At 63.4% G+C, this 27,284-nt stretch overlaps 2 protein-coding genes across 2 annotated transcripts in view; one reads left to right on the top strand and one right to left on the bottom strand.

The window, feature by feature from the left end:
• The window catches only part of LOC311612903 (chymosin-like), a 188,406-nt gene that overhangs the window by 67,750 nt on the left and 93,372 nt on the right, over positions 1-27,284 (top strand). The window lies entirely within an intron of this gene.
• On the bottom strand, positions 4,038-5,866 carry KCNA2 (potassium voltage-gated channel subfamily A member 2). Its single transcript, XM_084866239.1, has one exon. The coding sequence runs from the start codon at positions 5,733-5,735 to the stop codon at positions 4,230-4,232; it is 1,506 nt and encodes a 501-aa protein (XP_084722365.1). The 5' UTR covers positions 5,736-5,866; the 3' UTR covers positions 4,038-4,229.

Below are 27,284 nucleotides of genomic sequence, written 5' to 3'. Positions count from 1 at the left end.
GCAGAGGCACCTGCGGAGCGAAAGGGAAATGGACACCCTGGAAAGGCAGGCATTTTGCACGAACTTTGCAACCGTGGGCCCATCCATCCATCCATCCATCCATCCGGTCCCCTTGGCCATGGCTTCCCCGGGGGCCTGATCAGACGCCTGACTTCCCCCCTGGCCTCCGTGTGAGGGGAAGACTTTGCCAACACACACACCCGGCTCTGACCTGGTCCTCCCCATGGGCAATCCCCAGCGGCGGGCCATCGCACCCACACTTCCGGGGCTTGGGTCATGGGGTCCAAGGGAGGCCCGTTGGCAGAGGGGGGCTGCTCACTTGTGTAGCGTCAAGTTCATCTTTCGTTGTGTGTTACTGAAGCTGGATGGCAGGCGTGGGGTCCTCCGGGCGCAGCTGAGGGGGGAAGGCAGGGCATGGGGGGGCGGTGCAGGGGTTGAACGCCCACTGAGGGGACCCACAAGCACGAAGGGAGCTCCTTTTAGGAGAGAAATCTGCATGAAGTCCCGACTTTCCGACCAGATGCTCCCCACCACCCCCCAACGCCACGGGGGTTGGAGGGCAATGAGGTCTGTGGGCTGAGAGCGTGTTGGGGCTTCTTCCCTCGGGCTCTGGGCCCAGGACACTCGCTTCTTAAACCATCGCTGCTTCTCACGGAGGGGGTCTGGGAACAGAGAGCCCAGGGGCTGGGAGCCGGGGCTACTCGTTCTCGGTATGGACTGGCTTGGAGGGAAAGGGCAGGGCAAGGAGGTGTGTTCACAGACCAGGCGCTGTCCCAGGCCCTGCCACACGCCAAAGCCCGGTTTCTGGTGGAAGGTGGATAGGCAGAAACCCCAGGAGATCCCGGTCTTCATCACAGATCTTGACAATGGGGACCCCATCTTTCTGCTTTGGATGTTGGGGGCTACTTCTGTGAAATCGGGGGGGGGGGGTGGGAGGGAGAGGAGAGACTAGAGGAAGAGACTTCTGGAAGAATACGGAGGGGTGTGGACCCAGGCCAGGGAGAGGTGATCACATCTGATCTTCTGTAAATACCGAGGAATTTATAGCTCTGGGGGCGGAGCAAGGGGTCTGAGTACATGTATGCATCTCAGGTACATTGTGTGTCTTGGTTGTGTGTGCTGCCTGTTGTGTGCCTTGCAAGAGTCAATACATCGTGTGTTTACACCGAGTGTGTGTATTTGGAGTGTAGAGCAATAGCTGATTAGCCTTCCTGTATTCCGTAGGTGCACTCCGTGTGTTTGTGTGTTTTGCACGTGGTGCAGGTCACGTCTTGTACATGTGCATGTAGGTCTTTGTGTATGTTCTGCATTGGTACGTCCATTCTGTGTGTATGCTGGATGTGTATTTTGGATACGGATATAACCACGTACCTATCTTAATTTGGTCTCTGTGTATTTTGCATGTGTGTTGCATGTTTTATCTTGGTGTATGTGGCAACAATGTACCTCTTTGAATGTGGGTGTGCATGCACGTGTGTCCGTGCGTGTGAAGGTTTTGCAGTCCTGGGTCAAGGACACGGGGATAACACATCTACCCTTGACCTAGGCCTTAGGAATGGGTTGGGTCCCGCTCGCCCCATGTCTCGGAAGTTCAGCACCGTCTCCCACGAGGAGGGGGAGAGAAGCACAGAGGCTCTGCAGACACCTGGGGATGCGGGTGACCAGGAACTAGTGAGCACCCTGGGCCTAAGCACCCTGAGCTGGTGCCCCGCCCCCACAGTCACTGTAGGTGCTAAAGAGCCAACAGGGAGGCTGGAGCTGGGGCCACGCACGAGTGGGCAGCCCGGCCACACGCCTCCTGTGTGGGGGCATCTAAGCTATTATGTTGAAAGGCAGAGGCCCAGGCTGTGAGGCAAAGCCTCCCCACCTCACCCCGTCCCGAGGCCAGCCTGACTGTCAATGCCGGGAGGCCGGGCATGCTCAATCCCTCTCCGCTCCCCGGGGCCGGGCCGATCCTCCACGCTCCCGTGGCCTGGGGAGCAGCTCTGGTTGCCGATTTACCAGGGAGAGTCCGAGCCTGTCCATCGCCACGATGCCTGTGGCCCATCCAGGGCCTTCCCCCGTGGGCCCCGGCTTTTCAAGTTCCCCAGGAGGAGGCTCCCTAAGTCCAGACCCTTGGGACAGGGTCCCCAGAAGCCCCCGTCACTCGCATCCTTGGCTTCAGAGCAAGCAGTCCACTCTGGCCCTCGAGGGAAAGGCTCATGGGAGGGGCTGATGCGGAGCCGATGGCAATGACAGCGCGGGGTGGAGCGCGATGAGAATGGAGGGGGTGACCACGGAAGGACGGCGGAGGGGAGGCCTGGGGCGGGGTGGCCCGGGACAGCGGGGGCCGCGAGGGCCGCGGGGCCCCTGTGCGCGCGGTAAGACAAGCCTCAGCCGCGGGGACTGAGGCTGCAGCACATGGAGGGCAGAGAGACAATGCGAACGTCCACGAATCCGCGGAGACGGGCGCGCCTGAGGCGGTGGCGGCAAACCCGGGCCAGTGGGGTTACGGGGAGGTCAGTGAACCAGTGAGGCCTCGTCGGTAACCGGCCCACCAAGCAGGGGGTTTGCTCCTGAACCTGAACTCCAGGGAGCGGGTAGATGTGTGCGTGTGTGTGCGCGCGTACCGACATACACACACACACACATGTATGTATATGGGTGCATATACATACAGACACTGTAGTGCACATCGTCAAACACATGCATAAGTTGCCCTGTGTCAGAAATATTGCATAAGCTTGTACAAGGTCCGAATGCAACTGTTCCTAGAGCTAGCCAGTGGAGGGACTGGCGAGGGAGACGCGGGGGAGATTTATGTACACTGGATCCATAGGCGGCCTTCCTCAGGGCCCGAGGCCCCGGGCGGCTGCCCAGTCCTGCCCCTGGCTCAGCTGCTGAGGGGTTTAGACACTGCCTTCCCCGCTCGCTCTCCGGGCTTTGCCGAGGTCTGTGCCCCCATCCGGAAGCGCAGGGATGGGGGTGGGCTGGAGGGCCAAGAGTTTGGGTCCCCATTCTGAATAGTCAGTCTATTTTTTTTTCTCCTGATTGAGGGCTTTTTCTCTCCCGATGGAGGGGGGGAGGGGGGCATGGGGTGGAACACCCCAGTCCAATGCCATTCCTAGGCTATTAATACTCTAAAGGTGAATACTGTGTAGGCTACTAAGAAAATAGGTTGTCTCCTGTGTTGTAAATATTGAGGTTCATGCAACAAGCACACCCATGCAGCTCTGCGGCGTGGCTGGCCACCCCGCTGCAGCGTCAGGGGAGCCGGGAAAGCAGACACCCACAACCCCCCCCCCGCCCCCCCCCGGGGTGGCCCGGAGACGGGACGTGCGTTTGTGACCCGGCAGCCAGCAAAAAATGGTGCCGTCTGGAGTGGAGAGGTCCCTGGGTGTGCTAGCGCCTCTCCACAGGCCTGAGGGAGCAAAGGAGAGACTTGGCAACCTGCAACCGGTCACACGGACGCTCCCTCCCCCGGGCTTCCCTCTCTCTCACCGACACTGCAGAGGGGAAAAAAAAAAAAAAAAAAAAAACCCAAATGCAGCATTTTCCGTTATGAAACACCAGCCTCCGGAGCAGCTACTTGGCAGCTGCGAACCACAGACCCCAGCCTGTGACCGAGAAAGGGATTCCGGCACACAGGCCCGCGTGTTCTCTCCCCCGTGCCACATGGGACCTCTCGCGTGGTTACCGGCACATCAAAGCCAAGCCCCCTTGGTTCCCTGTGCAGGGGGCTCCGATGGGAGGGAGGGGGGCTCCCGTGGGAGGGAGGGGGGCTCCGATGGGAGGGAGGGGGGCTCCGGTGGGAGGGAGGGGGGCTCCGGTGGGAGGGAGGGGGGCTCCGGTGGGAGGGGCTGAGGGGGGAGGGGGAAAGGAGAGGGGTGCAGGGGGGGGTGTGTGCCTCTCCCGGATGCTGTGTGCATTAACCCAGGGAGGGAAAGGGGGGGGGTCTCAGGGTATGTATGTGCTATGAGGTGGCCCCTCAAGATCCCAGCTCCACAGGCGACTGCCCTCTTTGGAAACCCCCCGGCAGCGCAGGTTCGCGTGAAAAGCCATGGACATAGCTACTCTGTGTTCTAAGCCAAAAATCAAAAGATGTCACTTGCACGACTAACTGCTTCCCATGCAGGACCGGGTGACACACCGTGGAAACAGACCGACTGCCGCGCAGGCTGTTGTTACGCAACGAACGGCCTGCGCTCAGGCCCGCGGAGCTGCGGGCGCGCTCAGAGGAGGGGCCGCCGTCAGACGTCGGTTAGCATCTTGGTGATGTTCACATAGTTTGTGTTGGCCAGCGTGCAGTTGGCCGTTTTCAAGTTCTCCTCCCTGAAGTCCTCGTTGCTGTTGTTCACCCCCTCCTGGATCTCCATGTAGTCGGACTTGCTGATGGTGGAGGCACTTCTGCTTTTCTTCAGGTCGGGGGAGGACGGGATCTTGGGGCAGCTTGTCACCTGCAAGTACTGGGCCTGCTCCTCGCCCTCCGTCTCCCGGTGGTAGAAGTAGTTGAAGTTGGACACGATGACGGGGACCGGCAGGGCGATGGTGAGCACGCCGGCGATGGCGCACAGCGAGCCCACGATCTTGCCCCCGATGGTGGTGGGGACCATGTCCCCGTAGCCCACGGTGGTCATGGAGACCACGGCCCACCAGAAGGCGTCGGGGATGCTGGGGAACTGGGACTCTTTCTCGTCGGCCTCCGCAAAGTACACGGCGCTGGAGAACAGGATGACCCCGATGAAGAGGAAGAAGATCAGGAGGCCCAGCTCCCGCATGCTGGCCTTGAGGGTCTGCCCTAGGATCTGCAGGCCCTTGGAGTGACGGGACAGCTTGAAAATCCGAAAGACTCTTACCAGGCGGATGACGCGGAGGATGGCCAGCGACATGGCCTGCTGGCCCTGCTGGGCGTCCTCGGGCTTCTCGGCCAGCTCCGTGCCCAGCGTGATGAAGTAGGGGATGATGGCCACGATGTCGATGATGTTCATGATGTTGGTGAAGAAGCCGGCCTTGCTGGGGCAGGCGAAGAAGCGCACCAGGAACTCGAAGGAGAACCAGATGATGCACAGCGTCTCCACGATGAAGAAGGGGTCGGTGAAGGAGGTGGTCGGCTGGTAGCCCACCGTGCTGTTGGCGTAGGCGTGGAAGGTCACGACCCCGCCACCCCCGTGCATGTCCTCGTTCTCGTCCCGGAAGATGGGCAGCGTCTCCAGGCAGAAGCTGACGATGGAGATGAGGATGACCATGACGGACACGATGGCGATGATCCGGGCGGGCCCCGAGCTCTCGGGGTACTCGAAGAGCAGCCACACCTGCCGCTGGAACTCGTTCTCGGGCAGCGGCCGCTCCTCCTCCTTGATGTAGCCCTCGTCCTCCCGGAACATCTCCATGGCCTCCTCGCCCAGCTCGTAGAAGCGGATCTCCTCGGAGAAGATGTCCAGCGGCACGTTGACGGGGCGGCGCAGCCGGCCGCCGGACTGGTAGTAGTAGAGGATGGCGTCGAAGCTGGGCCGGTTGCGGTCGAAGAAGTACTCGTTGCGGAGCGGGTCGAAGTACCGCATCCGCTTCTTGGGGTCCCCCAGGAGGGTCTCGGGGAACTGGGCCAGGGTCTTCAGCTGCGTCTCGAACCGCAGCCCCGAGATGTTGATGACCACCCGCTCGCAGCACTCGTGGTCGGCCTCGGGGTCGTAGGTGTCCTGCGGGTGCCCCGGGAGGGCCGCGGCCTCGTCCGCCGGCTCTCCGGTGGCCACGGTCATAGTGGGGGCCGGGAGGGGCGCCTCACGCTACACGCCTGCCTGCCCGCTGCCCGGCGGCAGGAGCTCAGGGTGCGGCCTCCGGTGGGCCCGGGAGAGGCGGGCGCATGGGCCTGGGCCCCTGCGGGGGAGCCCGGGGGACACGGCGTGGCTGAAAGACAGAGGCCGCGAAGGACGTGAGGCCGCTCGGCGCCGGCTGGGTTGCTAGTCTTCTGTCTCCCACCAGAGGCACGGCCCCAGCCATGGAAAAGCACAGTTTCATTTCACCTCAGAGCCTGGCTGGGGGTCATGGAGGGGCCCCTCTGGAATGCCCTGCACTGAGGGAAGGTGGCGGGCCCCTTTGCATTCATGCAGGAGCAAAACCCCGGACTGGAGCCCGCCCGCAGGCGCTGAGCTAAGGTCCTGCAGACGCCTGCGCCCTGGGAGGTATTGGCGGTGGCAGCCCTCGACCCGGGTCCCCCTCACCATCCCCACGCGGGCACTCCACCATGCGTGGCTGTTATTAAACAGGGGACTGACTTACCTGGGAGGCAGGGACGGGAGCGCTTTTCCTCGCAGAGCGAGCGGATCAGCTGGCGAGGGAACCCTAGCTGCACACGCGGGCGGCCTGGCTCCCCATCACACTTCCACGCTCGGGCTAGAAAGAATGGTGAGTCATCGTGGGCGGGAGGGCAGGCGCCAGGTCCTGGAGGTGAGTGAGCTCCAGGTCTGGGCTGGGCCGCGGGGGGCCTGGTCAGGGGCACGCAGGAGGCCGGGGCAGCCGTGCGTGGGGCCGGAGCCTGTGGAAGGAAGGAGGCGAGATGCAAAGGTCAGCAGAAGCCGGAGTCTCAGGAGGTGGGACAGTGCCTCAGAGAGGGGGGTGGCGGGGGGTGGGGGGGAGGCAGGGCTGCAGGGCAGCTGGTGCCCAGCCTCAGGGCCCCTGCAGCCTCCCTTCCACATGCCCTTCCCGTCCTGGGTCCTGGGGTCACACCTGAGACTCCCCCTCAGCCCCCCCCCGCCCTCCACCCCCCTCAGCCTCCTCTGGGCTGGAACAAGCCTTGGCCGGGTCTGTCTGCTCAGGGGCCTCCGGGCTGAGCCAGGTCCCCTGTGGGTCCCCAGCAGCCATCAGGAGGGACCCCAGGCCAGGCCCGGCCTCCGGGAAGCGGAGAGCTCCCCACACTGCAGCCTGCCCCCGCCCTGACCTCTGCAGGGTCCCCCAGCACAGGCGCTGCTCCCTCAGAGCCCGGCCAGGGGACTCCTCCCGCAGAGCTCGCTCCACAGCGCTGCCTGGCTCCGGCCCAGGGCCGATGCGCCCCCGGGCATCCCGGGCAGCAGGCCTCCCTCCCTCCCAGCCCTTGGCCTTGAAGCAGGGCAGGCGCTGGACCACCGGCCTCTCCCCAGAGGGAAGCCCCCCCCTCCTCCCCCCTCTCCCCCCCCCCACCCCGGGCAGAGGCAGCGGGCGGCCAGCCCGGCTGCCCCGCGGCGTGGCGGCAGCAAGAGGGGGGCCTGGAGGCCGGCCCCCCTGCCGGCCCCATGCCGCCCGCCCGGTCGGAGCGGAGGGTCTGGGCCCGCTCCCCGCGCCCCGGGCCCGCCCGGCCGGGATTCCGCCGCGCGCGCCCCGCGCTCGTCTCCGCGCGGCGGCCTAGACCCACCGCCGCGGCGCCGCTTAACCCCCTCCTGCCCGGCCCCCGCGCAGCCCGGCTCCGGGGCCTGCGGGGCGCAGCCCGGGGACCCCCGGCGCCATCCGCACCCGGAAACTCCGGAGCCCGCACGGGGGGCGAGGAGCGGCGGCCTCCAGGTCTCAGCCGCCTCCCGGGCGGGCGGCCGCGGGGAAGCGGAGAAGCCCTTCCCGGCCGCAGAGCCGGTGGATCCCGGGCCGGAGGCGCCCCAGCCCGGCGCCCCGGCGCCCCGGTCCCGCCAGCGCCCCGGTCCCGCCGGCCGCGGAGCCATTTACCGGGCGCGGCGGCTCTGCGGCAGCGGCACCTCCATCCCCGCCGGCCCCCCGCGCCCCTCCGCCCCGCGCCCGGCTCCCCGCTCCCCGCGCTCCCGGGGTCCCCGGCCCCCTCAGCGTCCGCCTCCCCGGGGCGCCGGCCCCTCGCCCCCGGCCCGGCCCGGCCCGGCTCCCCCGCCCGGCGCTCAGCCCGACCCCCGCGCTGCAGGTGGCGCCGGGGGCCCCGCAGCCCAGCGCCCGACCCCGATGTACCCTTCCGGCCGCGCTCCCGGAGCCTCCATGTCCTGGGGCCGCGGCGGCGGCGGTGCGGGCGCGGCGGCCACCGGAGCGGCTCTGCAGTCCCGCGGCGGCGGCGCGTACGGAGCGAGCGGAGCGCCCGGCCCCGCCGCAGCCCCGCACGCAGCGCCGCACCTGCCGCCGCGGCCCCAGTTAAAGGCGCCGGCGGGCCGGGCCGACCGCGGGGCGCGCGCCCGCCGCCACCAGCGCCGCCGCCTCCGCGCTGGCCGCCGGGCTGAGTCCCGGCCTCGGCCCCCGCCCCACGGGCAAACGCCCCCCTTTGGCGGGGCCGGCTCCCCAGCCAGAAGCCGGCAGAGACCTCCCGGGGCGGGGGGGGGGGGGGGGGAGCAGGGGAGAGGTTGCGGGCAGGTGGGGAGGAGGGCTTCCTGCCCAGGACTGAGGCGGGCGACGCGGACCCTGCAGAGCCGCTGCGCCGGGCTGGTGGGGGGGGGGGGGGGAGGAACCCGGCCCACCGGACGGGTGTTGCGGTCATGTCGATGCTGTCATGCTGCTGACCTGGATCTGACGACCCCTCGGTGGCCCCCTCCAGCCCTGCCTCTCCTCCGCCCTCTCACCCAGCGCCGCCTGGCTCCCGCCGCGCAGCAGGTGCGGTGGCCGCAGTGTGGCTCAGACCTGCTGCTGCGGTGGCCCCCCCGCCGCGAGGAGCCGCGGGCCGGTCCTCCAGGCCCTCCCCAGGGCCAGGGCAGGGACGGCTGGGGGACCTGCAGAGGCCTTAGGGGAGGGTCACTGAGCAGCCCTCAGGCCGTGCAGAGCCAGCTGGAGTGTGGGGCCTTGAGATGGGAGTGCAGCTCACAGCCCCCCCAGGGCGGGGGGGGGGAGGGGAGAGGGAGTGGGCACAGAGAGGAGACCCTTTGCTCTTGGAAGGATGCGAGTGGGAAGCACAGCCTGCCCTCTGCTCAGATGGGGGACCTGGGAGGGTCCGGGGTGCCCTTGGGGGCCACAGCCCAGCCCAGCCCCCGGGATCCCTCTTCCTGGAGCCCAGCCTGCAATGCGGAGGCCAGAGGCTCCTGCTGGGCCCTCCTGGCTCAGAGGGCCTCCTCTCTGGGCCTGCAGCTTGTGGTGGAAGCTTCCAGAGCCCAGAAGGTCCAGCCGGTGGGATCCTGCCCTTCCATCTGGGTGGTCTACCCAGAGCTGTGGGGGTGCGTGGGGGTGGAGGAGGGGAGGTGGGGGCGGGTAGTGACCCAGGGAGCTCTTGGGGTGACAGATGATGCCAAGGCAGGGCTGGCTCCGTTCCAGGCTCCTTGAAGCTGGGCCGTCCGTGTCCCGGGCAGAGGATGGCCTGGGCACTTGGAACTGGCCAGGCGGAGACCTGAGGTCCCTGCCCAGTTGGCAGGCAAGCGAAGCCACGTCTCCGGACCTCGGTGTCCTCAAAACGCCGCTACCTCCTGGGCAGCGGTCAGGGTGACATCACCGACAGAGACCTGAGCGCCCGGCAGACACGGCCCTGGGCCTCGGAAACTCCCCACCTCACTGCTGCCTGCAGCTCAGCTCCTGGCTGTTCCTCCGCTGGCACCGGCGCCAGGGTCCTGCGGCCCCATCCTCTCTGCGTAGGAGCTTACACCCCCCTCCCCCCCCCCCCACTTTCCCTGAGGTCCCAGCCATTCCCACCGCTACACCCGACTGCCCCCCAGCAGCCCCCTCCACACCCCGGGAGCCTCCGGGGCCCGGCCCCCGGGGGGCTGGCTCTCCTCCCCCCACACTGGGTCCCACGTCAGTCACAGCCCAGCGGCCTTTTCCGTCCGATCGCGTCCATACATCTTCGCTTCCCCTGTTAGAACAAAAGCTGTGGCCAAAACCAGTTTGGCTCAGTGTTTAGAGCATGGGTCTGCGGACTGAAAGGTCCCAGGCTCGATTCCGGTCAAGGGCATGTACCTTGGTTGCAGGCACATCCCCAGTGGGGGGTGTGCAGAAGGCAGCTGGTGGTTGTATCTCTCTCATCGATGTTTCTAGCTCTCTCTCCCTCTCCCTTCCTCTCTGTGAAAAATCAATAAAATATATATTTTTAAAAAGCAAAAAAGGCGTTGGCAGAGAAAAACTCCGGGGGGGGGAGAAAGAACAGCCATGCTGACTGGTGACAAGTGCCGACCACACGTCAGACCCTGCTGGGGCCTCCAGCCCAGCGGGACAGTTCATCCTGGCGGCTCTCGTAGCGTCTACGTCATCACCACCGTTTCGGGAAAAGGAAACTGAGGCAGAGGGGGTGGAGCACCCTGCCGCGGAGGGAGGGCTCCCCGGCAGGAGTGAGCCCCCGAGCCTCTAGGACACACGCCCGGCCCCCGCCCGGCCCCGCTCCGTAAGGTGGGCGGCACGTGGCGTGCATTGCCCTCGCTGGGGTCTCCCTCGGACCCCGTCCCGGGTGGAGCCATGGCTTCTTGGGGTTTGGAGGGAGAGGAGGGACGGGAGGGAAGGCCTCGGGGTTATGGCATCCTCTCTCCCCCTGTGAGGCCTAAGTGTGAACAGCAGGAAGGGACGGAAGGAGGACATTAACAAACGGAACACCGTCACGGCAGCCGCCCGCAGAGGGATAGGGAGGAGGCACAGAGATGCGCAGGGCCCGGGGTGCGCAGGGCCCGGGCCTCGCGCGGACACCTGCTCGCCGGTGGGAACGTGAGCGGGTGGCGTTGGAGGAAGGCCCCGTGCCTCAGTTTCCTAGCTGGCTGAGCGGGGCAGCAAAACCCCTTTGCGGGGCGGAGGGGACGAAAGGAGGCGCACGGGGTGGGCAGCCAGCGAGCTCCACCAGGGGGCGCAGTCACAGCCAGCTGGCGGTGCGGCCATCGTGGCTTCCTTTGGCCGCACGAGCACGGCTGAGAGCCCCGTGACCCCTTCCCTGGGCGGGCAGGCCCCCCGCTCCTTCCCCTCCGGTCTGCTCCTGCTCCTGCTCTGACGATAGCCCTGCAGCCGGTGGAAGGGGGTTTCCCGCCGTGTGCCACGCCCACCCCACCCAGGGCCCAGGCTCCCATCACAGGACCCCACCCGCCTGCTGCGGTGGCAGCACAGCCCCTCCCGCCCCCGGCGAGCAGGGAGGGCAGCGTGGGGTCCAGGCCAGGCCCCCACAGCAGCTCGTGAGCCCTCGGACTGAGTCCTCGCAGCCGCCCCGAGGGAAGGATGCCACGATCTCCATCGGACCGCGGACGCCCCGGACGCCCCGGGAGGAGGAGCCGCTGTCCGCGGTGACTCAGTGGGGAGGCTGGGACGGAGCTCAGGACGCCTGACTCCACACATCGCCCGCGCCTCTCGCTGCCCGCGTCTCCGCCGGCCCGGGCCGCCGCTGGGCTCCTGTCCTGCCCTGAGCGGCGTGGGGTCAGCCAGGAGGACTCGCAGATGCTCCGGGCAGACCCGCCCGTCCGTCCGCCCGCCCGTCCGTCCATCAGGTGGAGGCTGCCCGAGCTGGGGGCGGTGTGCTTCGGCCGAGGTGGGGGGTGGCCGGTGCTGGTGGCCAGGGACTGCTCACACCACAGGAATCGGGCCAGCAGTGCAAACTCCAGGGCTCGAGGGCTCAGCGCTCTGTGCTTGCTTCTCACGTCGGAGGGCCCAGACCCGGCGTCCCTCACCCTGGGCCAGGGAGCACGGTGCGGGGAGCACGGGGTGCGGGGAGCACGGGGTGCGGGGAGCACGGTGCGGGGAGCACGGTGCGGGGAGCTCGGTGCGGGGAGCACGGTGCGGGGAGCTCGGTGCGGGGAGCACGGTGCGGGGAGCACGGTGCGGGGAGCTCGGTGCGGGGAGCTCGGTGCGGGGAGCACGGGGTGCGGGGAGCACGGGGTGCGGGGAGCACGGTGCGGGGAGCTCGGTGCGGGGAGCACGGTGCGGGGAGCTCGGTGCGGGGAGCACGGTGCGGGGAGCTCGGTGCGGGGAGCACGGTGCGGGGAGCACGGTGCGGGGAGCACGGTGCGGGGAGCACGGTGCAGCGCATCCAGCCAGGGCTGCAGTCTGGGGTTCAGTCCCAGCAGGCAGGGCTGTGTGGCCCACGGTGGCTCACCTGACCTTTCCGGGCCCCAATTGTCAAAGAGGAAGGATAACATGTCCCCTCCTTGCCCTCCCAACCCCCATACGCACTCCCCTGGCTTCCTGGGGTTTGGAGGGAGAGGAAGGAGGGAGGAACGGAGTGTTGGAGTCCCCTTGTTAGGACTGGCGAGGAGACGGCCGAGGGGGATGCGCTGGGAGAAGCAGAAGCCTGGCTCCTGTGGAAGGGAGCTCCCTCATCCTGTCGTCACTGCCGTCCCGGTTCTGCCCTGCAGGGGGCGCCATGCCGGACAACCGAGGACTTCGAGCAGCCATTCCAGCTTCCTGTTCACAGGAGGGCTTCCTCCTCCAGGAAGCCTTCCGAGATTAACCCCGGCTGCCTCTTAGGAGCTGCTGTGTGGAGGCGGGGGCCGCGGCTCAGGTCCTGAATCAGTGCCCTCACACTCAGCGCACTCCCCTGCAAGCCGCGGCCGGATAAAAATGGCTACAGGGGCCTCCCGCAGGGTTCCCGGCCGCCGCTGTCAGGCACTGGGCGGGTGCCTCACCGTCAGACTCACACCCGGAGGCAGCAGAGCGTGGCTCCCTCCGGCCCTGGGGCCCGCGGGTCTGGGCCTCCTCCCGGGCCTGCCTGCGTGGCTCAGGACCCGGTTCCTGGCCTGGGCGCCGTGTCGCGTGGCTGGAAGGAGAGGCACTCGGAACAGAGCCCGTCCCAGAGCAAACACCCAGGGCCAGCTGTGGACATGTCACCCCCGAGGCATCGCCACCAGGAGACGCTCCTCCGTTGGGGATGGAGGAGGGAGGGGTTTGCGATGAAGTGACAGCCACACCGTCTGTGTCCCAGGCCTGCGCCCGGGCGCCTGTGCGCCCGGGCGCCTGTGACTCCGCTGCCCGAGGGGGTCCGCCTGGGACAGTGTCCCCTCAGTCCCGGCTCAGGGCCCTTTCGGAGCTGCGATGCCCAGGTGGCCCGGACGTCTGGGGAGGGGACTCTGAGTGCCCCCTCCCATCGGCAAGACGGACCATTCCTGCTCCGCGCTGGCGCCTCCACCAGCTCCCCAACGGCTCCCGGAGGGGACCAGCTGGCCTGAGCAGGCAGAGCGGGGCGGAGGTGGCTGGTCCAGGGCCCTGGCGCTGACCCCGGCTGACCCCGGACGCTCTGTCTGCAGCCCAGGCTCCTCTCCGGGGCAGCAGAGCCGTTAGTCCCACTTCCTGGGCGCGTCTCCCTCACGTTCCCCTCGTCGGGGAGACGCACCTTCTATCCTATTGCCCAAACCGGAAACCAATAAAATCCTTCTCCGCTCTCTCACCCGCCACCCCCCACCTCCGGCCACCCCCTTAGCCTGGGCACCTGCCCATGCTTCTCTGGCTCCGTCCCTCCCCTCTGCCCTGGTTCAGGCCACCAGCAGGCATGGCCTGGGCAGCTGCAACCGTCCTGCTCCCCGCTTTCACCCCAGCCCACCCCACCCCACCCCACCCCATCCCGGCTCCTCTCCACACCGCTGCCCTGGCCGTCACTCACCTCTGACCTCCTCCCTGGCTCCTGTTGCTATGATACAACCTGCATGTCCCATAAGGCACACGAAGCCTTTTACGACCTGATGCTTCCCGCCTCCCTCCGTCCCCATCAGCGGCATCAAACCAAACGGCCAGGAAGGCTCTCACTGGTTCGAACCGAAGGGTTCGGTAAAGACCTGGACTCGCTGAAACCGCTTTGGCTCAGTGGATAGAGCGTCAGCCTGCGGACTGAAAGGTCCCAGGTTCTTCAGTCCCAGGTTCAATTCCGGTCAAGGGCATGTACCTTGGTTGCGGGCACATCCCCAGTAAGGGGTGTGCAAGAGGCAGCTGATCGATGTTTCTCTCTCATCGATGTTTCTAGCTTTCTATCCCCCTCTCTTCCTCTCTGTAAAAACTCAATAAAATATAAATAAATAATAATGATAATAAAAAAAAAAGTCCTGGACTCAGACAGGCCTGGAGGTGAGTCCCGGCTCGGCTGCTCACCTCCGGGGGCCGATTCTTCCTGTGACCCCATGTCCTCCCCCTCTCGCCCCCGTTTCCACCTTCAGTCCATGGAGAAGGGAGCGGAGCGGAGGAGGAGAGACCACTGGCCGAGCAGGGCCAGCCCCGGTGCTGCCACCACCGGGGCGGCCTTGGGGCGGGAGATCTGGGGTAGATCCCTTCTCCTCTGGGGCCACAGCTCCCAGCTCTGTGACACGGGAAAGCGGGGCCCATGGTGCACCTTCTCGTCCTGTGACCAGTTCTCCGACCTCACCCCGGCGAGGAGCTGGGGCCGTGGTATGAGAATGAGGTGACCAGGCGTCCTGCTTTTGGCGGGACAGTCCTGGTTTTTAACCATTTGTCCCTTGTCCTGCGGCATTTTATTTATTTATTTATTTATTAAAAATATTTTATTGATTTTTTTTACAGAGAGGAAGAGAGCGGGATAGAGAGTTTTGAAACATCGATGAGAGAGAATGGGGATGCGCCCACAACCAAGGTACGTGCCCTTGACCGGAATCGAACCTGGGATCCTTCAGTCGGCAGGCCAACGCTCCATCCACTGAGCCAAACCGGTTCCAGCCCTGCGGCGTTTTAAAAAAGTCCCGGTTTTTGGAAAAAAATCAGGACATTTTTTTAAAACACCGCGGGACAAATGGTTAAAAATCAGGGCTGTCCCGCCAAAAGCGGGATGTCTGGTCACCTTATATTAGAAGGAACCCTGCTATCGCTGTTTGAGTGAGAGGGCACGGAGGTTCAATGAGGTCACGTGTCTAGGAAGTGGCAGGCCGCCCCGGTGCCCGGGCTAGTGTGCCCCCAGCCACGCGGAGAAGGAGGGAAGAAGGTCAGAGATGCCGAGTCCCTTTGGAAGCGGGCCCTGATGGAATTCAGGACAGTGCGGCCCTGACGCTCAGTGCATCTCAATGATGTTCTCCGAGTCCAAGGGGGGCCATTGCCAGGGGGCTGGGGGGCAGGGGGAGGGGGCTCAGTGAGATGTGGGGGACATTTGATGGACTAACGGGCCAACAAGGGATCTTTAAAACAGCCTGACCCATAGACTGATGAACAAGAACAGACCCAGAGACAAGGAGCCATGGGTCAGACTGTTGGACCTCAGAGGGAGGGTGGGGATAAAAGGGAGAGATCAACCAAAGGACTTATGTGCACACATATGAGCCTAACAATAGCGGGGTGGGGGCATGAGTGGGGGGGATTGGAATGGGGGGTTGAGGACAAATATGTGATACCTTAATCAATAAAGAAATTAAAAATAGTAATAATAATATAATAATAATAATAATAATAATAATAATAAAAGAACAGCCTGACCGTCACACAGCACTCAGGCAAGGCTGGCCCGGGAGGCTGAGAAGCAGAACCAGTGAGAGATTGGAGAGGAAACCAGCAAGTGACAAACCCGTGCCTATTGGCTGCAAGGAGCCTGGTCTGCAGAGGCAGCTGGACCTCGTCCAGGAGCCCAGATCTGGGGTTTCAGACCACAGCCTCTCTGGCCGGTGGAGGAAGGGGAAAGGGAAAAGGGAGGATGGAGGGATGGAGCCATCGTGGCACTTTCCCGCGCTGCAGAGCCAGGATGCACCTGGGAGAGGGAAGGCGGTCTAGGCATGGACAAGAGCCTGGGGCACGAGGGGAGGCGGGAAGGAGGGACCCGCAGTGGAACCCGAGGCCTCCTCACCCCTCCACACTCCCAGCCCAGCCGCCTGCCTGGCACTTGAAATTCCAGGGTCATCCAACAGTGCCACCCAGTGGCCATGAGGGGAAGTACAGCGAGATCCTCAGGGAAGCCGAAGCTAGGTAGAAGACTCAGCCACCGAGAAAAAAGGAGAGCGCAGAGCTCCTTCCTGCCTGGAGGAGGTGGTGCAGGGCTCGCCACGCGTCTCTGAGCCTGTTCTGCCCCAAACACCCCCTCTCTTCTCTGAACTCTGGCCAGGGCTGCCCTAATCCAGATCCCCAAGATCCCCCGGTGTGGACCTGAAGGGGCAGGGGGTCTACATCCCTCCTCAGACCTCTCTTCCTGGGAAGTGAGGGGCAGAGAATACAGCTGCCAGATCTCCCTGTCCCCTGCCCTCAAGTTCATCTGATAATGGCCAAGGTCATGGTCGCTGTAAGGTCAGCAGTGGGGGCCGGGGGCAGCCGTGGGAGGGGCTGGAGGTCGCTCTACAAGGGGCTGCAGACACCCCCCTCCCCTCTCGCCTCCCCCTATGGGAGGCCCACGAGCTTTCAGAAAACAAGCAGACGTTCTTCCTGTAAGAGAGGGGGACCCCAGGGCGAGCTCTGAGAGAGGGGCCGTGGCTGCGAAGGGAAGCACCGTAGACCCTGGAAATCAGGGTCTCACCAGCGTCTCCCTCCCGGCTCCCGTGAGGAGGCTCACACCTGACAGAGGCGGGCACTGTCTTCATTCCCGCCCCACAAATATAGAAACCGAAGCATGGTGAGGTCGAGTACCTTACCAGCTGCTGCCCCACAGCCAGCCAGCAGCCAGGCCTGCCTGGCTCACCAACCCCCACGCCACCCCAGGCACAGGCCCAGCCCGTGGGGGCAGCAGAGCTTGGCAGACAGGAGCTGCCCAGCACATACTACCCAGTTTCCCCGAAAATAAGACAGTGTCTTATATTAATTTTTTCTCCCAAAGTTGTGCTAGGTCTTATTTTCAGAGGATGTCTTATTTTCAGGGAAACACGGGTAGTTGCACCAGGAGCTGCTTCCCTGGAGCTGGAGAGGGAAGCAGAGCTGTGAGCAATGAAGCTGAACCCGAGGCAGAGGAATTGGCTTGAGCTGGGGAAGAGAGTACCCAGGAGCCTGAGGCAGAGGTCGGCAAACTCATCAGTCCGCAGAGCCAAATACCAACAGGACAACGGTTGACATTTCTTCGGAGAGCCACATTTTTTAAACTTAAAACTTCTTCTAACGCCACTTCTTCAACATAGACTCGCCCAGGCCGTGGTATTTTGTGGAAGAGGCACATTCAAGGGGCCAAAGAGCCGCAGGCGGCTCTCGAGCCGCAGTTTGCCGACCACGGGCCTAAGGAAAGGAAGCCTTCACAAGCAGGGACAGTGGAGAATGCCCAGAGGCCCTGAAAGGGACGACGAGGCACGAGCTGGGCTTCCTGTGGCCATCTGCACGCCTCCACCTACTTCATTCATTCATTCACTCATTCATTCACTTACTCACTCACTCCCTCCCTCCCTGAAAGCGGCTGAGGGAACCGCCTCCATATTTCCTTTCCCCTTCGGCCTGGCCAGCGGCCTCCTTACGGGCTGGTCTTCAGACTCAATGGAAGGCCTGTGCCTTCACTGTCCCCAGACCTGAAAGAAAGACTTTCCCCAAGCATCCCCAGGACTCCCTCTCCCTCTCTCCCTCTCCGGGGTCTCTGCGATGCCTGGCACATATTGGGGGATAAATGAATGAATGCACGATAATGCCTGCATTAATCTTGTTCCTGACAGAGAGGACCCCGTAATATCCAGCGCGTAGCAATAGACGGGCCTAAGCTCTCGCCTTGGCCGTGAGATCTGCCCCCACCCCCGAACTCAGTCTCATTGGACCTACATAGAGCAGCTCTGCAGAAAGGGTCGGACGCATGCGCGGCCCGTAGCCACCAGAGGGCGCCAGACACACCGGCATTTGCACACTGCGGCACAACCTGGCATTGGAGGCCCCCTCTCCCTCCCCATCCCGCAGCTCAGCAGAGGGGGGATCGGGGTGTCCAGGGGCCAGGGTTTCTGAGCCAGCACCTGCCCCCAGTGTGTCCGCTATCCCAGGTCCTGGGGCTCTTTAAAACACGGCAGGGAACACTGGGGGCTAAACAGGCTTTCCCCTCCTGTTTTTCAAGCTCCAAACGCCAGCACCTCAGTCACCTGAGGTCAGGTCCACCCATAGCGATGGTGCTGCCATGAGCTTCCTGAGAGGAGACAGTGGCTTAATGAGAGGAGCGGGGGGGGGGGGGGGGGGGAGAGAAAGAGAGAGAGAGAGAGAGAGAGAGAGAGAGGTTAGGCACTAACCTGGTGAGCACCCAGGACCAGGAGGCTCCCATCCGACTTCTCAGCTCCCAGAACGTGTGACGTCTCTGGCGCCCAGGCCCCCCCGTGTCCGCACACACCCCCGCTTCTCCTCCAGCCCCTCTCCTCCGGGGGAACCGCACAGGCCCTCCCCCCCGACAGGGGTCACCTCCAGGCGCCCTGGGCACGCCCCCAGGCCGGGACTCGCTGCCCACGACCCCACCCCTCCCAGCCCCCACTCTGCAGGCTGGCCCCTGGGACAATGGTGGGGTGTCTCCTGGTGACAGTGAGCCCGACCCCCGGCGTGGCTGCCTGTGGGCTTGCCCAGGATTCCATGCAGCTAAGAAAGGCCCTCAATTGGCGGGGTGGCCAGGCTAGAGGTCAGGGGGTGGCTGGGTCAGAGGTCAGGGAGTGGCCGGGCCAGAGGTCAGGGGATGGGCTGGGCCAGAGGTCAGGGGCTGGGCGTGGTCAGAGGTCAGGGGGTGGGCAGGGTCAGAGGTTAGGGGGTGGCTGGGCCAGAGGTCAGGGGGTGGCTGGGCTAGGGGGTCAGGGGGTGGCTGGGCCAGAGGTCAGGGGTGGGCTGGGTCAGAGATCAGGAGGTGACTGGGCCAGAGTCAGGGAGTGGCTGGGCCAGAGGTCAGGGAGTGGCTGGCCAGGGGGTCAGGGAGTGGCTGGCCAGGGGGTCAGAGGTGGCCCGGCCGAGCTGAGCAGGGCAGGCAGGGAGAGAGGTGGGGTTGCCGGACCAGCCCCCCGATGTCCCGAGGCGAGGATGAGGGGGGGAGAGCCGAAGGACCAGGTTCCACTCCCCCCCACCCAGCTCCCGCTCTGCGGTCATTCCCACCGACAGCTCCGTAAGCGATGCCCCCCCACCAGGTGCCCAGACCCGGCTGCGTGTACTCTGTGGCGTGTGTCTGACGGCCCGGGTCTGCCCGCTGCTGTGAACGTGCGGCTGGGCGGCCTCGGCACACGTACAGGCCTGGCTTTGTCTGAGGGACCTGGAACCCTCCCCCGCCGGAGCCAGGCTCGCCCGCGGACACGCGCCCGGAGAGCCCGGTCGGACCCGGCGCCGGCACCGGGTTCATGTCCTGCGAGGCCCCTTCCCCAGGACGCCGCATGTCGCCGGGTGAATAAGGGTTCATTCGCTTATTTATTTATTTTTTTTCACACGTTCCCATAGAAAACGGCAGCTCCATGTTTATCGGTGAGGTCTGAAGACAGAGCACAGGGGAGCAACAGGAAAAAGGCACAAGAACATTTTAGTCTTCTTCTTGAGACGTCTACAGATTCCCTGTTAGTGCCAGGCGCGGGGTGAGGGGGAAGTGAGAGAGGCCGAAGTACCCGTGAGGCGGACAGGAAGTGAATCACCCAGGACAGGAAGTGAAAGGAGGGTGTTGAGAGTACAGAGGGGCCCCCCTTGGGCAATGCTGGGAGCTGGCACCCCCCGTCCTGGCCCACGGGCTTCAAACAAGAGAGGAACGGGCGGGATCCGGGAGAGCGGCGAGGGGTGGCATGCGTGCCTTTCTCCGAGCTCGCCCTCTGCCGTCGCACCCGTCCCTGGGGGCTGCCTGAGGACAACACACAGCATTGGAGGAGTCCATTGGGCGGAGAGAAGAGAGAGGAGACCCCGGGGGGAGATGGGATTAAAGGTGGGGGGTGGGGGAGCTGAAGGGAAGAGGGAGGAGTATTCACTTGTGCTCTGTGTGGACATTCAGGTAGATGTCTGACCCGAAAGGGCTCCCGTTAGCTAGTATCTGTAAGCACTCCAGCCTTTTCTCCCTTTTAGGGAATTCATCACCGCGAGAACCCATGAAGCACCCCGGTGTGATTTGCACAATGTCTCTCCCCCCACCCCCTTCAGCTCAGGGAGGCGCACCCACCCCGGGCACCCACCCCCGCTCGCCGACCACTCACCGGTGACTCAGGGCGGCTCAGTCTCAGTTCCCTCTCATTGGGAGGCCGCCGCCCGCCCCCCGCAGGCTGTCAGGAGGGAGACCGGGGTGGACTGAGCACCTGCTGCACGATGGTGCGCTGCTCACTGTCCAGGAAAACCACAGACACTACACCTGCTCCTCGCCGGGCCCTGTGCTTGGCGGGCAAACAGGGACCAATGGAAGCGCCAAAGAGTTGTGCCTTTTAGAAAGAGGAGCGATCTGTGGACTCCCGGTGGCACCGCCTCCCCCCCCCCCCTCCAAAGGGCCTCAGCAAACTCCACCCACAGCCCACCAACCCTCTCCTTGGTCTCAGCCTCCCCTCACCCCCCACCTCCCTTACACCCCTCCCTCCAGCAAGTCCCTGAACTACGAAGACTGGCCTTCCATTCCTCCACCACCAGATGGCAGCACAAAGCCCGCAGATGGCTGTTGCAGGGTCTGAAAGACGGGATCCAACCCTCGCCCCCCTGGAACCCAGGTGCTGCTGGGAGTTGTAGCGAGTGCTCTGGGTGGGCCCCTTCTTTTCGTGGCCCACCCCCAGATTGGAAGGACACCTGGGTCCTTGTTCAGAATCCTCCATCCCTCCCAGGTCCTGTGCTGCTTCCTGCGAAAGCTCAGAATCCCAGCACCCCCCCCAACCCCCCACATACACACTCCCCACCCTCCCCATCCGGCTCTGACGGGGCCTCCCCATCAAAGCTCACGCCCTTACTTCCGGCCCACGATGCATCTCCTGTTCTCTCCGTCTTCGCTCACATCCTGCCTTGGGTGTTAGCGCCCACACTCCCAGGCTCATGCTTGATCTCTCCCCCACCCCTGCTTTTTTCTCTCACCCCCTGGGAAGACCAGCCGAAAGCTCGCCTCCAGGAAGTCCTCCAGGCTGGCCCGATGGCGCTCCGTGTGCTGCGGGCCCCATCGGCACTTCCTTTCTCGGCCAGGGCTCCCGGGTGTCGTTGGGGCTGACCTATTTGCACGAAGCTCCACCAGAGTCTTTAGCTGTTTTCTGCCACCCGGCAAGGGGAGGTGAGAACAGGTTTTCTCTGAAAAGAAAACTGAGCCGAAACCGGTTTGGCTCAATGGATAGAGCATCGGTCTGCGGACTGAAAGGTCCCGGGTTCGATTCCGGTCAAGGGCATGTACCTTGGTTGCGGGCACATCCCCAGTAGGGGGTGTGCAAGAGGCAGCTGGTCGATGTTTCTCTCTCATCGATGTTTCTAGCTCTCTATCCCTCTCTCCTCCTCTCTGTGAAAAATCAATAAAATATATTTTTAAAAAAAAGAAAAGAAAAGAAAAATGAGTCTTTTTCCCCCTCCTCTGGCCTGTGCCCTTGCTCCTTGCCTCTCCAGGGGTCCTTGTTCAGAAACCTGTGCCAGGTGCTGCCCCCACAGCCCGCCAAAGCCCCTGTCTGTGGCCTGGCGACCCGTGGAGGCTGAGGCAGGAGAGAGGCTGGCCCTGGCTGGGGAGGCGCAGACTCAGGCTTCTGGAGCCCCGCCCCCAGGATGGACGGATGGACGGATGGACAGTCGGTCAGGCCCCTTTGTCCGGATCCGCTGTCCGCTCACCCCAGGGGTTGTGCTGCCTCCTGAGGCTGAGCATTTTCCAGACACGGATGCTGGAGCAGGAGGCCTGGGCCTGGCCAGGATGGAGGCCGGCTGAGATGGAGGGGTTTGCCCGAGGCAGCCAGGAAGCGGCTGAGACAAAACTGAAACAGGCCTGTGTTAATGTAAAAACCCACTGAGACCTGTGAAGAATGTTTGTGAGTTTATTTGAGCCAAACTGTCGACAGATGCCGGGAAGCAGACCCTCAGCGAACTGAGAGAATGCCCCGGAGGATGGCGGGTTCCATCTGTGTTTATACATGGCCACCAGAGGAGGGACGGAGGTGGGTTACGTGAAATCCATTGGTGACGGACTAAGGAGGTGGGACAAAGCGAAGTGGTGGGAAACCCCTGGGATTGGATAAGAAGTGAAATGATGGGCACGTACTTAGGTGGGTACAGGTCAAGGCACAGACACAGGGATGGGTCTCCGCGCGGGCCCTGCAGTGAGAGGTTTAGGGGGTCGCCCCTGCCAGAGCACAGGGCTCAGCTCTTTCCAGAATCTTGTCATGGATTGGCTGCCCCTAGCACGCCCCCACTGGGGATCTGGCCTCCAGCCAGGCATGTGCCCTGACCGGGAATGGGATCCAGACCTCCTGGTTCAGAGGTCGACGCTCAGCCCTGGGCCACACCGGCCGGGCTGGTTTGACCTTCCCACACAGGGTGGACCTCCCGCCCTGGGGGTTGGGTTCGGTGCCTGACACCCATCGCCCAGAGTCACCTCTGCCCGCCGGCAGACATCTGCGCAGCGGGGAGCAAGGCAAGGAAGGCGGCCGCCAGCCCCACTTCCAGACAGCCGTGAGGGCTGTGTGGCCAGGTGCCCCTGTGACACTCCCTCCCCCAATCGGGGCATCTCTCACTGGGCCGTCCTGAGACGCTGAGCCCTGCCCGTGGGCTTGGATCTCAGAAAAACAGCTGCTTTGTGACCTCTGAACCGCTGATTCTTCCCGGGAGATCTGTCCGCCTCCCACAGAGAGCCTCACTGGCTGCCGGGCCCGAGGGCCGGCCTGCGCCTGGTTTGGGGCTCCCTTGTTGCTGAGGGGAGGGGCTATCCCACTGTGAACAGAGTCCTGCCCAGAGGTGGGGGGCATCTCCGATCTGAGGTGACCGCTCCTCCCTGTCCACGGGGCCCCACCCCTTCGGTCCCCTGACCCCCGGCCGCACAGGCAGGGCTGGTTGGCTACTCTCAGAGGATGGACATCTCTAGGGGCTGGGTTAGGTGCCGAACTCCAGCTAGCTCTAGAGTTACACTCTGACGTCTACACAGCTGGGAGGATGCAAGAAAGCTGGTGCCAGCCCCCTTTCAAGACCGCCCAGGGGGTTCAGGTGGGCAGGTGTCCACCGAGGCGCCCCCCATTGAGGCGTCTCTCACCGGACTGTCCTGGGAGCAGAAGCCCTGCCTGTGGGCTTTGAAATCAGGGAAACAGCTGTGCTGCGACCACTACACCGCCCTGCCCTTCTGGGTGCCCGGCCTCCCTCCACCAGAGTCCCTCAGGTCGCTGTGCCATGGGGACAGCCTCCTCCTAGGCTCACAGGGCGCCTCTTCAGTCCACAGGCCAATGCTCTATCCACTGAGCCACACTGGTTTTGGCACAGGGCGCCTGATTCAGAGGCCAGGGGCCCGCTGGCTGCCATCCAGGGTCTGCCCAACCAGGGGTGGGGGTGGGCATCTGAGCCTCACCAGACCCCTCCTGCCTGTTCATGGGGCCCCACCCCCTAGTTCCCTGGACCAGCGTCCAAGTTCAAGTAGCTCCACCCCTTTGTTCACCTGGCTGCTTTGGCTGTCCACCCGGCCCGGCCCCTTTGCCATTGGACACTTCCTGCCCCCCTGACCCCCCTCCCCCCATCCACCTGATTGCTTCTGCCTGTTCGTGTTCCTCCATGTCCTCGCTAAAAAATAATCACGTCAACAAAAATAAACAAATAAAAGCCGTGGTCTCATGGGGTCTGACCTGGCATGAGCCTGTGGCCGGCGTGTGGCCAGGGCGGGTCCTGGGCAGCTGGTGCTGGTCTGCCGGCCCCTCGTCGGGATGCCTGCCCCGGAGGCGGAGGCGGGCACACAGGCCGGGCGTCTCTCCCTGCCCCCCGCGTGGGCCCTGGTGTCCCGCCGTGGCCACACCCTCCCCGAAACCCGCCCGCACTCAGAGGTCCGGAGGGGCCAGGCCCGGGGCTCCACCGTGACCTCGGTGACGAATGACATCCGGAGTCTAGGGAGCCGCACGGACGGCCCCGCAGCCGGGGGCCCAGGCCCAGGCCCAGGCCCGCTCTGCGTCAGCAGGCGCAGCTGGGAGCCCTCGGGCTGCGTGGCAGCTGGGAGCGATCACCGGCCACCAGGGCCTCCTCAGCTGGGAGCCTTCCGAGAGGCCCGGCCGGAGACGCCGCCTCTGTCCCTTCTCGGGGACGTCCCAGCTGCTGGGCTCGGGCCGCCCCGTCGGGCCTGGGAAGGGCCGGGAGGCAGAGCGCGGGGAGGAGGTGGGCGCTGGGCTTCCCTCAGCTTTCACAGCAGCGCACCTGGTCTGTGGTTCCCCGTTCCGGGGCGGGGGGGGGGGGGAAGGCGGGTGGAGAGGCTGAAACCGGGAGAGGCCCCGCTCTGTGGCAGGTGTGAGGCCTCAGGGGCTGAGTGCGGAGGTTTCGCTGGGCCATCGGCGTCATTCCTCTGACCCTCTGGGGCCTCACCTTTGACCCCCCACCCTTGGACCTCCCACCCTCCACCTTCTGCCTCCGGAAACCAGAGCAAGGAGAGCGTCTGTCTACAGGGTTTGGCGCACGGTTCGAACTCATGGCCTTGAGGCCACCGTCCTTGAGCACGGTCCCGGGGGCCCAGGTCTGAGCCCCGGGAGGAGCCGGCGTGAATGCTGTGCCCGGACGCCTGTCTGTGGCTCTGGGCTTGCAGCTCTGCCTGGCGATCCGTAGGTGATCTGAGCCAGTTTTTAATCCCAGGCGGCGTTCCCTGTTCTATGGCTCCCAGACCACAGCAGCCTCATTTACAAACGCTCTCCAACACCTGCTGGCAGCCTCCTGCAATACAGCATTTCATGCATTACAGCGCCTTAAAAACGACTTTGGCACTAGCTGGCTTGGCTCAGTGATGGAGCATCTGCCTGCAGACCGAAGGGTCCCGGGTTCCATTCCGTTCAAGGGCACATGCCCGGGTTGTGGGCTCAATCTCCAGAAGGGGATGTGCAGGAGGCAGCCCATCCATGATTCTCTCTCACCATTCTATCTCTCCCTCGCCCTTCCTCTCTGAAATCAATAAAAAAAATATATTAAAAAAATAAAATGACTTTAGATATTTTGTTTATCTCCAGCATTGCTTCTTTCCATGAGCAGAAATGGTTATAGAGCTGTACATAAACATAGACACACACACACACACACACACACACACACACACAGCAGAGACTGCAGTGTTAATGAATGGGAACGGTGCTAACTGTCACGGTGTGTGATGGAGACAGACCGGTGATGGTGGAAACCCTCAGCATGAACTCCAGCCTTCGGCAGAGAGGAGAAATCCCTGCACGCAGGGGAGTCACCCCTTGTCTCGGTCTGGGATGCACCCTGCGGTGCCCGGGTTACTGGCGGGCTGGGGTCCCAGGTTGCTGAGCAGCTGCCCAGCTTCCAATGAGAGCACGTGTGCGTATCCGGTCACCTGGTGTCCCCGCCTAACATGTTGGCATGTGTTCTATGTGCATGTGTGTGTGTGTGGCTGGCGCTCCCCACGGTCCCGATCTTGCTTGGTCTGCCTGGAGTCCATCAACCACCCTGGGGTGCGGGGTGGGGGTGAAGAGGGGTGATTCCAGGTCAGTATCTACAGACACACACAGAGGTCCAGGGGGATGGCTCCCGGGAGAATGCCCGCTTCCCAGGAAGAGCCGTTCATCCATCACTGCCTCCTTTGTCCAGGCCCCTGGCGTGGTGGCTTCTGAGGCGGAGCCTGCAGACTGAGGACAGACATTCACCCCTGCCAGCCGGGCTGGCTGCTCTCCGAGGGGAGAATCCCCTCCCGAGACCCGCCCTCCGCCTCCAGCTCATCCCTCAGCCGCTCCCTCCCTCCCTCCGGAGCTGTCTGGTTTCCTCCTCCAGCCCCTGCCGCCCAGGCTCCCTCGGTTTCCTCTCCTTTATTTACTACGCCTGGTCCTCCCCGCGCTGCGGAATCCGAGGGGCGGTTGGGTTGCCATGGAAATCCCCTACCGGCACCGTTTTCTCTGTTCCCCCACAATCTCTCTACACTTTAATACGGCCGCTATTAATAGCGCGCAGAGTGCCATCCCCGCCCCCACGGCCTGAAGGAGGTTTCCTGTCTGCGGGGAAGGCTGAGGGCCGCCAGGGGCTCCGAAAGGCAGCAGCCGGAGCAGGCACGCCGGTGACCTGTGTGTTCGGGGCCAGGGTTCCTCCCCTCAAATGGCGTGTTCCCCTCTGCACGTGTTGCTTCTCTCCCCTTGCAGGAGGGCAGCCTGGCAGGGGTCCTTCTCCTCTAATAGATCCTGTAGTACTAGTTTTCAGTCCTCTGCCTCATCTTTCCTTTCCCAACATCCGTAAAGACTACCCTGGCCGAAACCGGTTCGGCTCAGTGGATAGAGCCTCGGCCTGCGGACTGAAAGGTCCCAGGTTCGATTCCGGTCAAGGGCATGTACCTTGGTTGCGGGCACATCCCCAGTAGGGGGTGTGCAGGAGCCAGCTGATCCACGATTCTCTCTCATCGATGTTTCTAACTATCCCTCTCTCTTCCTCTCTGTGAAAAATCAATAATAATAATAATAATAATAATAATAATAATAATAATAATAATAAAAGAGTACCCTCCACAGGGCTGAGACCTGCACGCCCCACCCTGGGCCTTCCCTGGGTTACCGCTGGTGAGGGGTGGGCTTGGTGGAGAGCTGTGGTGGGGCCATTGGGCTGTGGAGTCTTGAAGCACTGAGACTCCATTGAGAAGTAGAATCCGGTCCTAAGAAGAAACATGCAGTAGCCTTTCAACTCTGAGTGCTCCATCATGAAAGGATTCCTTCTTAGCCATGCTGTCCTTGGACGTCACAGCAATGCACTTAGACAGGAGCGAGCTGGTTTGTTTCAGCTGACCTCCAACTTGGACCGAAGGGCCTGTTCCTCCAGCCTGAGGGCTCACAGGTGGAACGTCTCGGAGGAGACTTCCTGAGTCCCAGAACCCTGACATCATGCTTCTTCCATGTTCCTGTGCGCGGTTTTATTAAAATTCAGATTTATATTCAGATTCTAATTCAGTCGGCTTGCGGTGGAGCCTGAGAGTCCCGATTTTTCTCCCATTTTTATAAATGTGTTTTTACTGACTTTAGAGGAAGAGGAAGAGGAGAGGCATGGATGTTAGAGCCCAAAACTAAATCAAACATCGAGTCAGGGCACATGCCCTGAGCGGGAATTGAACCGGCAACCGTTAGGTGCACAGGAAGACACTCAACCAATGGAGCCACACCCTCCAGGGCTGATATTCTGCAGGCTGTTTGTTTTTTTTTTAAATATGTTTTTATTGGTTTCAGAGAGGAAGATAGATAGAGAGGGGGGGGGGGAATGAGAGAGAGAGAGAGAGAGAGAGAGAGAATGAGAGAGAGAGAGAGAGAATGAGAGAGAGAGAGAGAGAGAGAGAGAGAATGAGAGAGAGAGAGAGAGAGAGAGAGAGAGAGAGAGAATGAGAGAGAGAGAGAGAGAGAGAGAGAGAGAGAGAGAGAGAGGCATTGGTTGGCTGCCTCCTGCACGCCCGGCACTGGGGATTGAGCCCACAACCTGGGCACGTGCCCTGACTGGGAATTGAACCATGACCTCCCGGTTTATAGGTCGATGTTCAACCA

The sequence above is a fragment of the Pipistrellus hanaki genome (assembly GCF_964339955.1).
Source record: "Pipistrellus hanaki genome assembly, chromosome: 18".
Classification (NCBI taxonomy): Eukaryota; Metazoa; Chordata; class Mammalia; order Chiroptera; family Vespertilionidae; genus Pipistrellus; species Pipistrellus hanaki.
This window is presented reverse-complemented; position numbering and strand designations above follow the sequence as displayed.

What these genes read in the sequence shown, in the direction of transcription:
- KCNA2 (XM_084866239.1), bottom strand. Translation starts at nt 5,735, where the DNA reads ATGACCGTGGCCACCGGAGAGCCGGCGGACGAGGCCGCGGCCCTCCCG.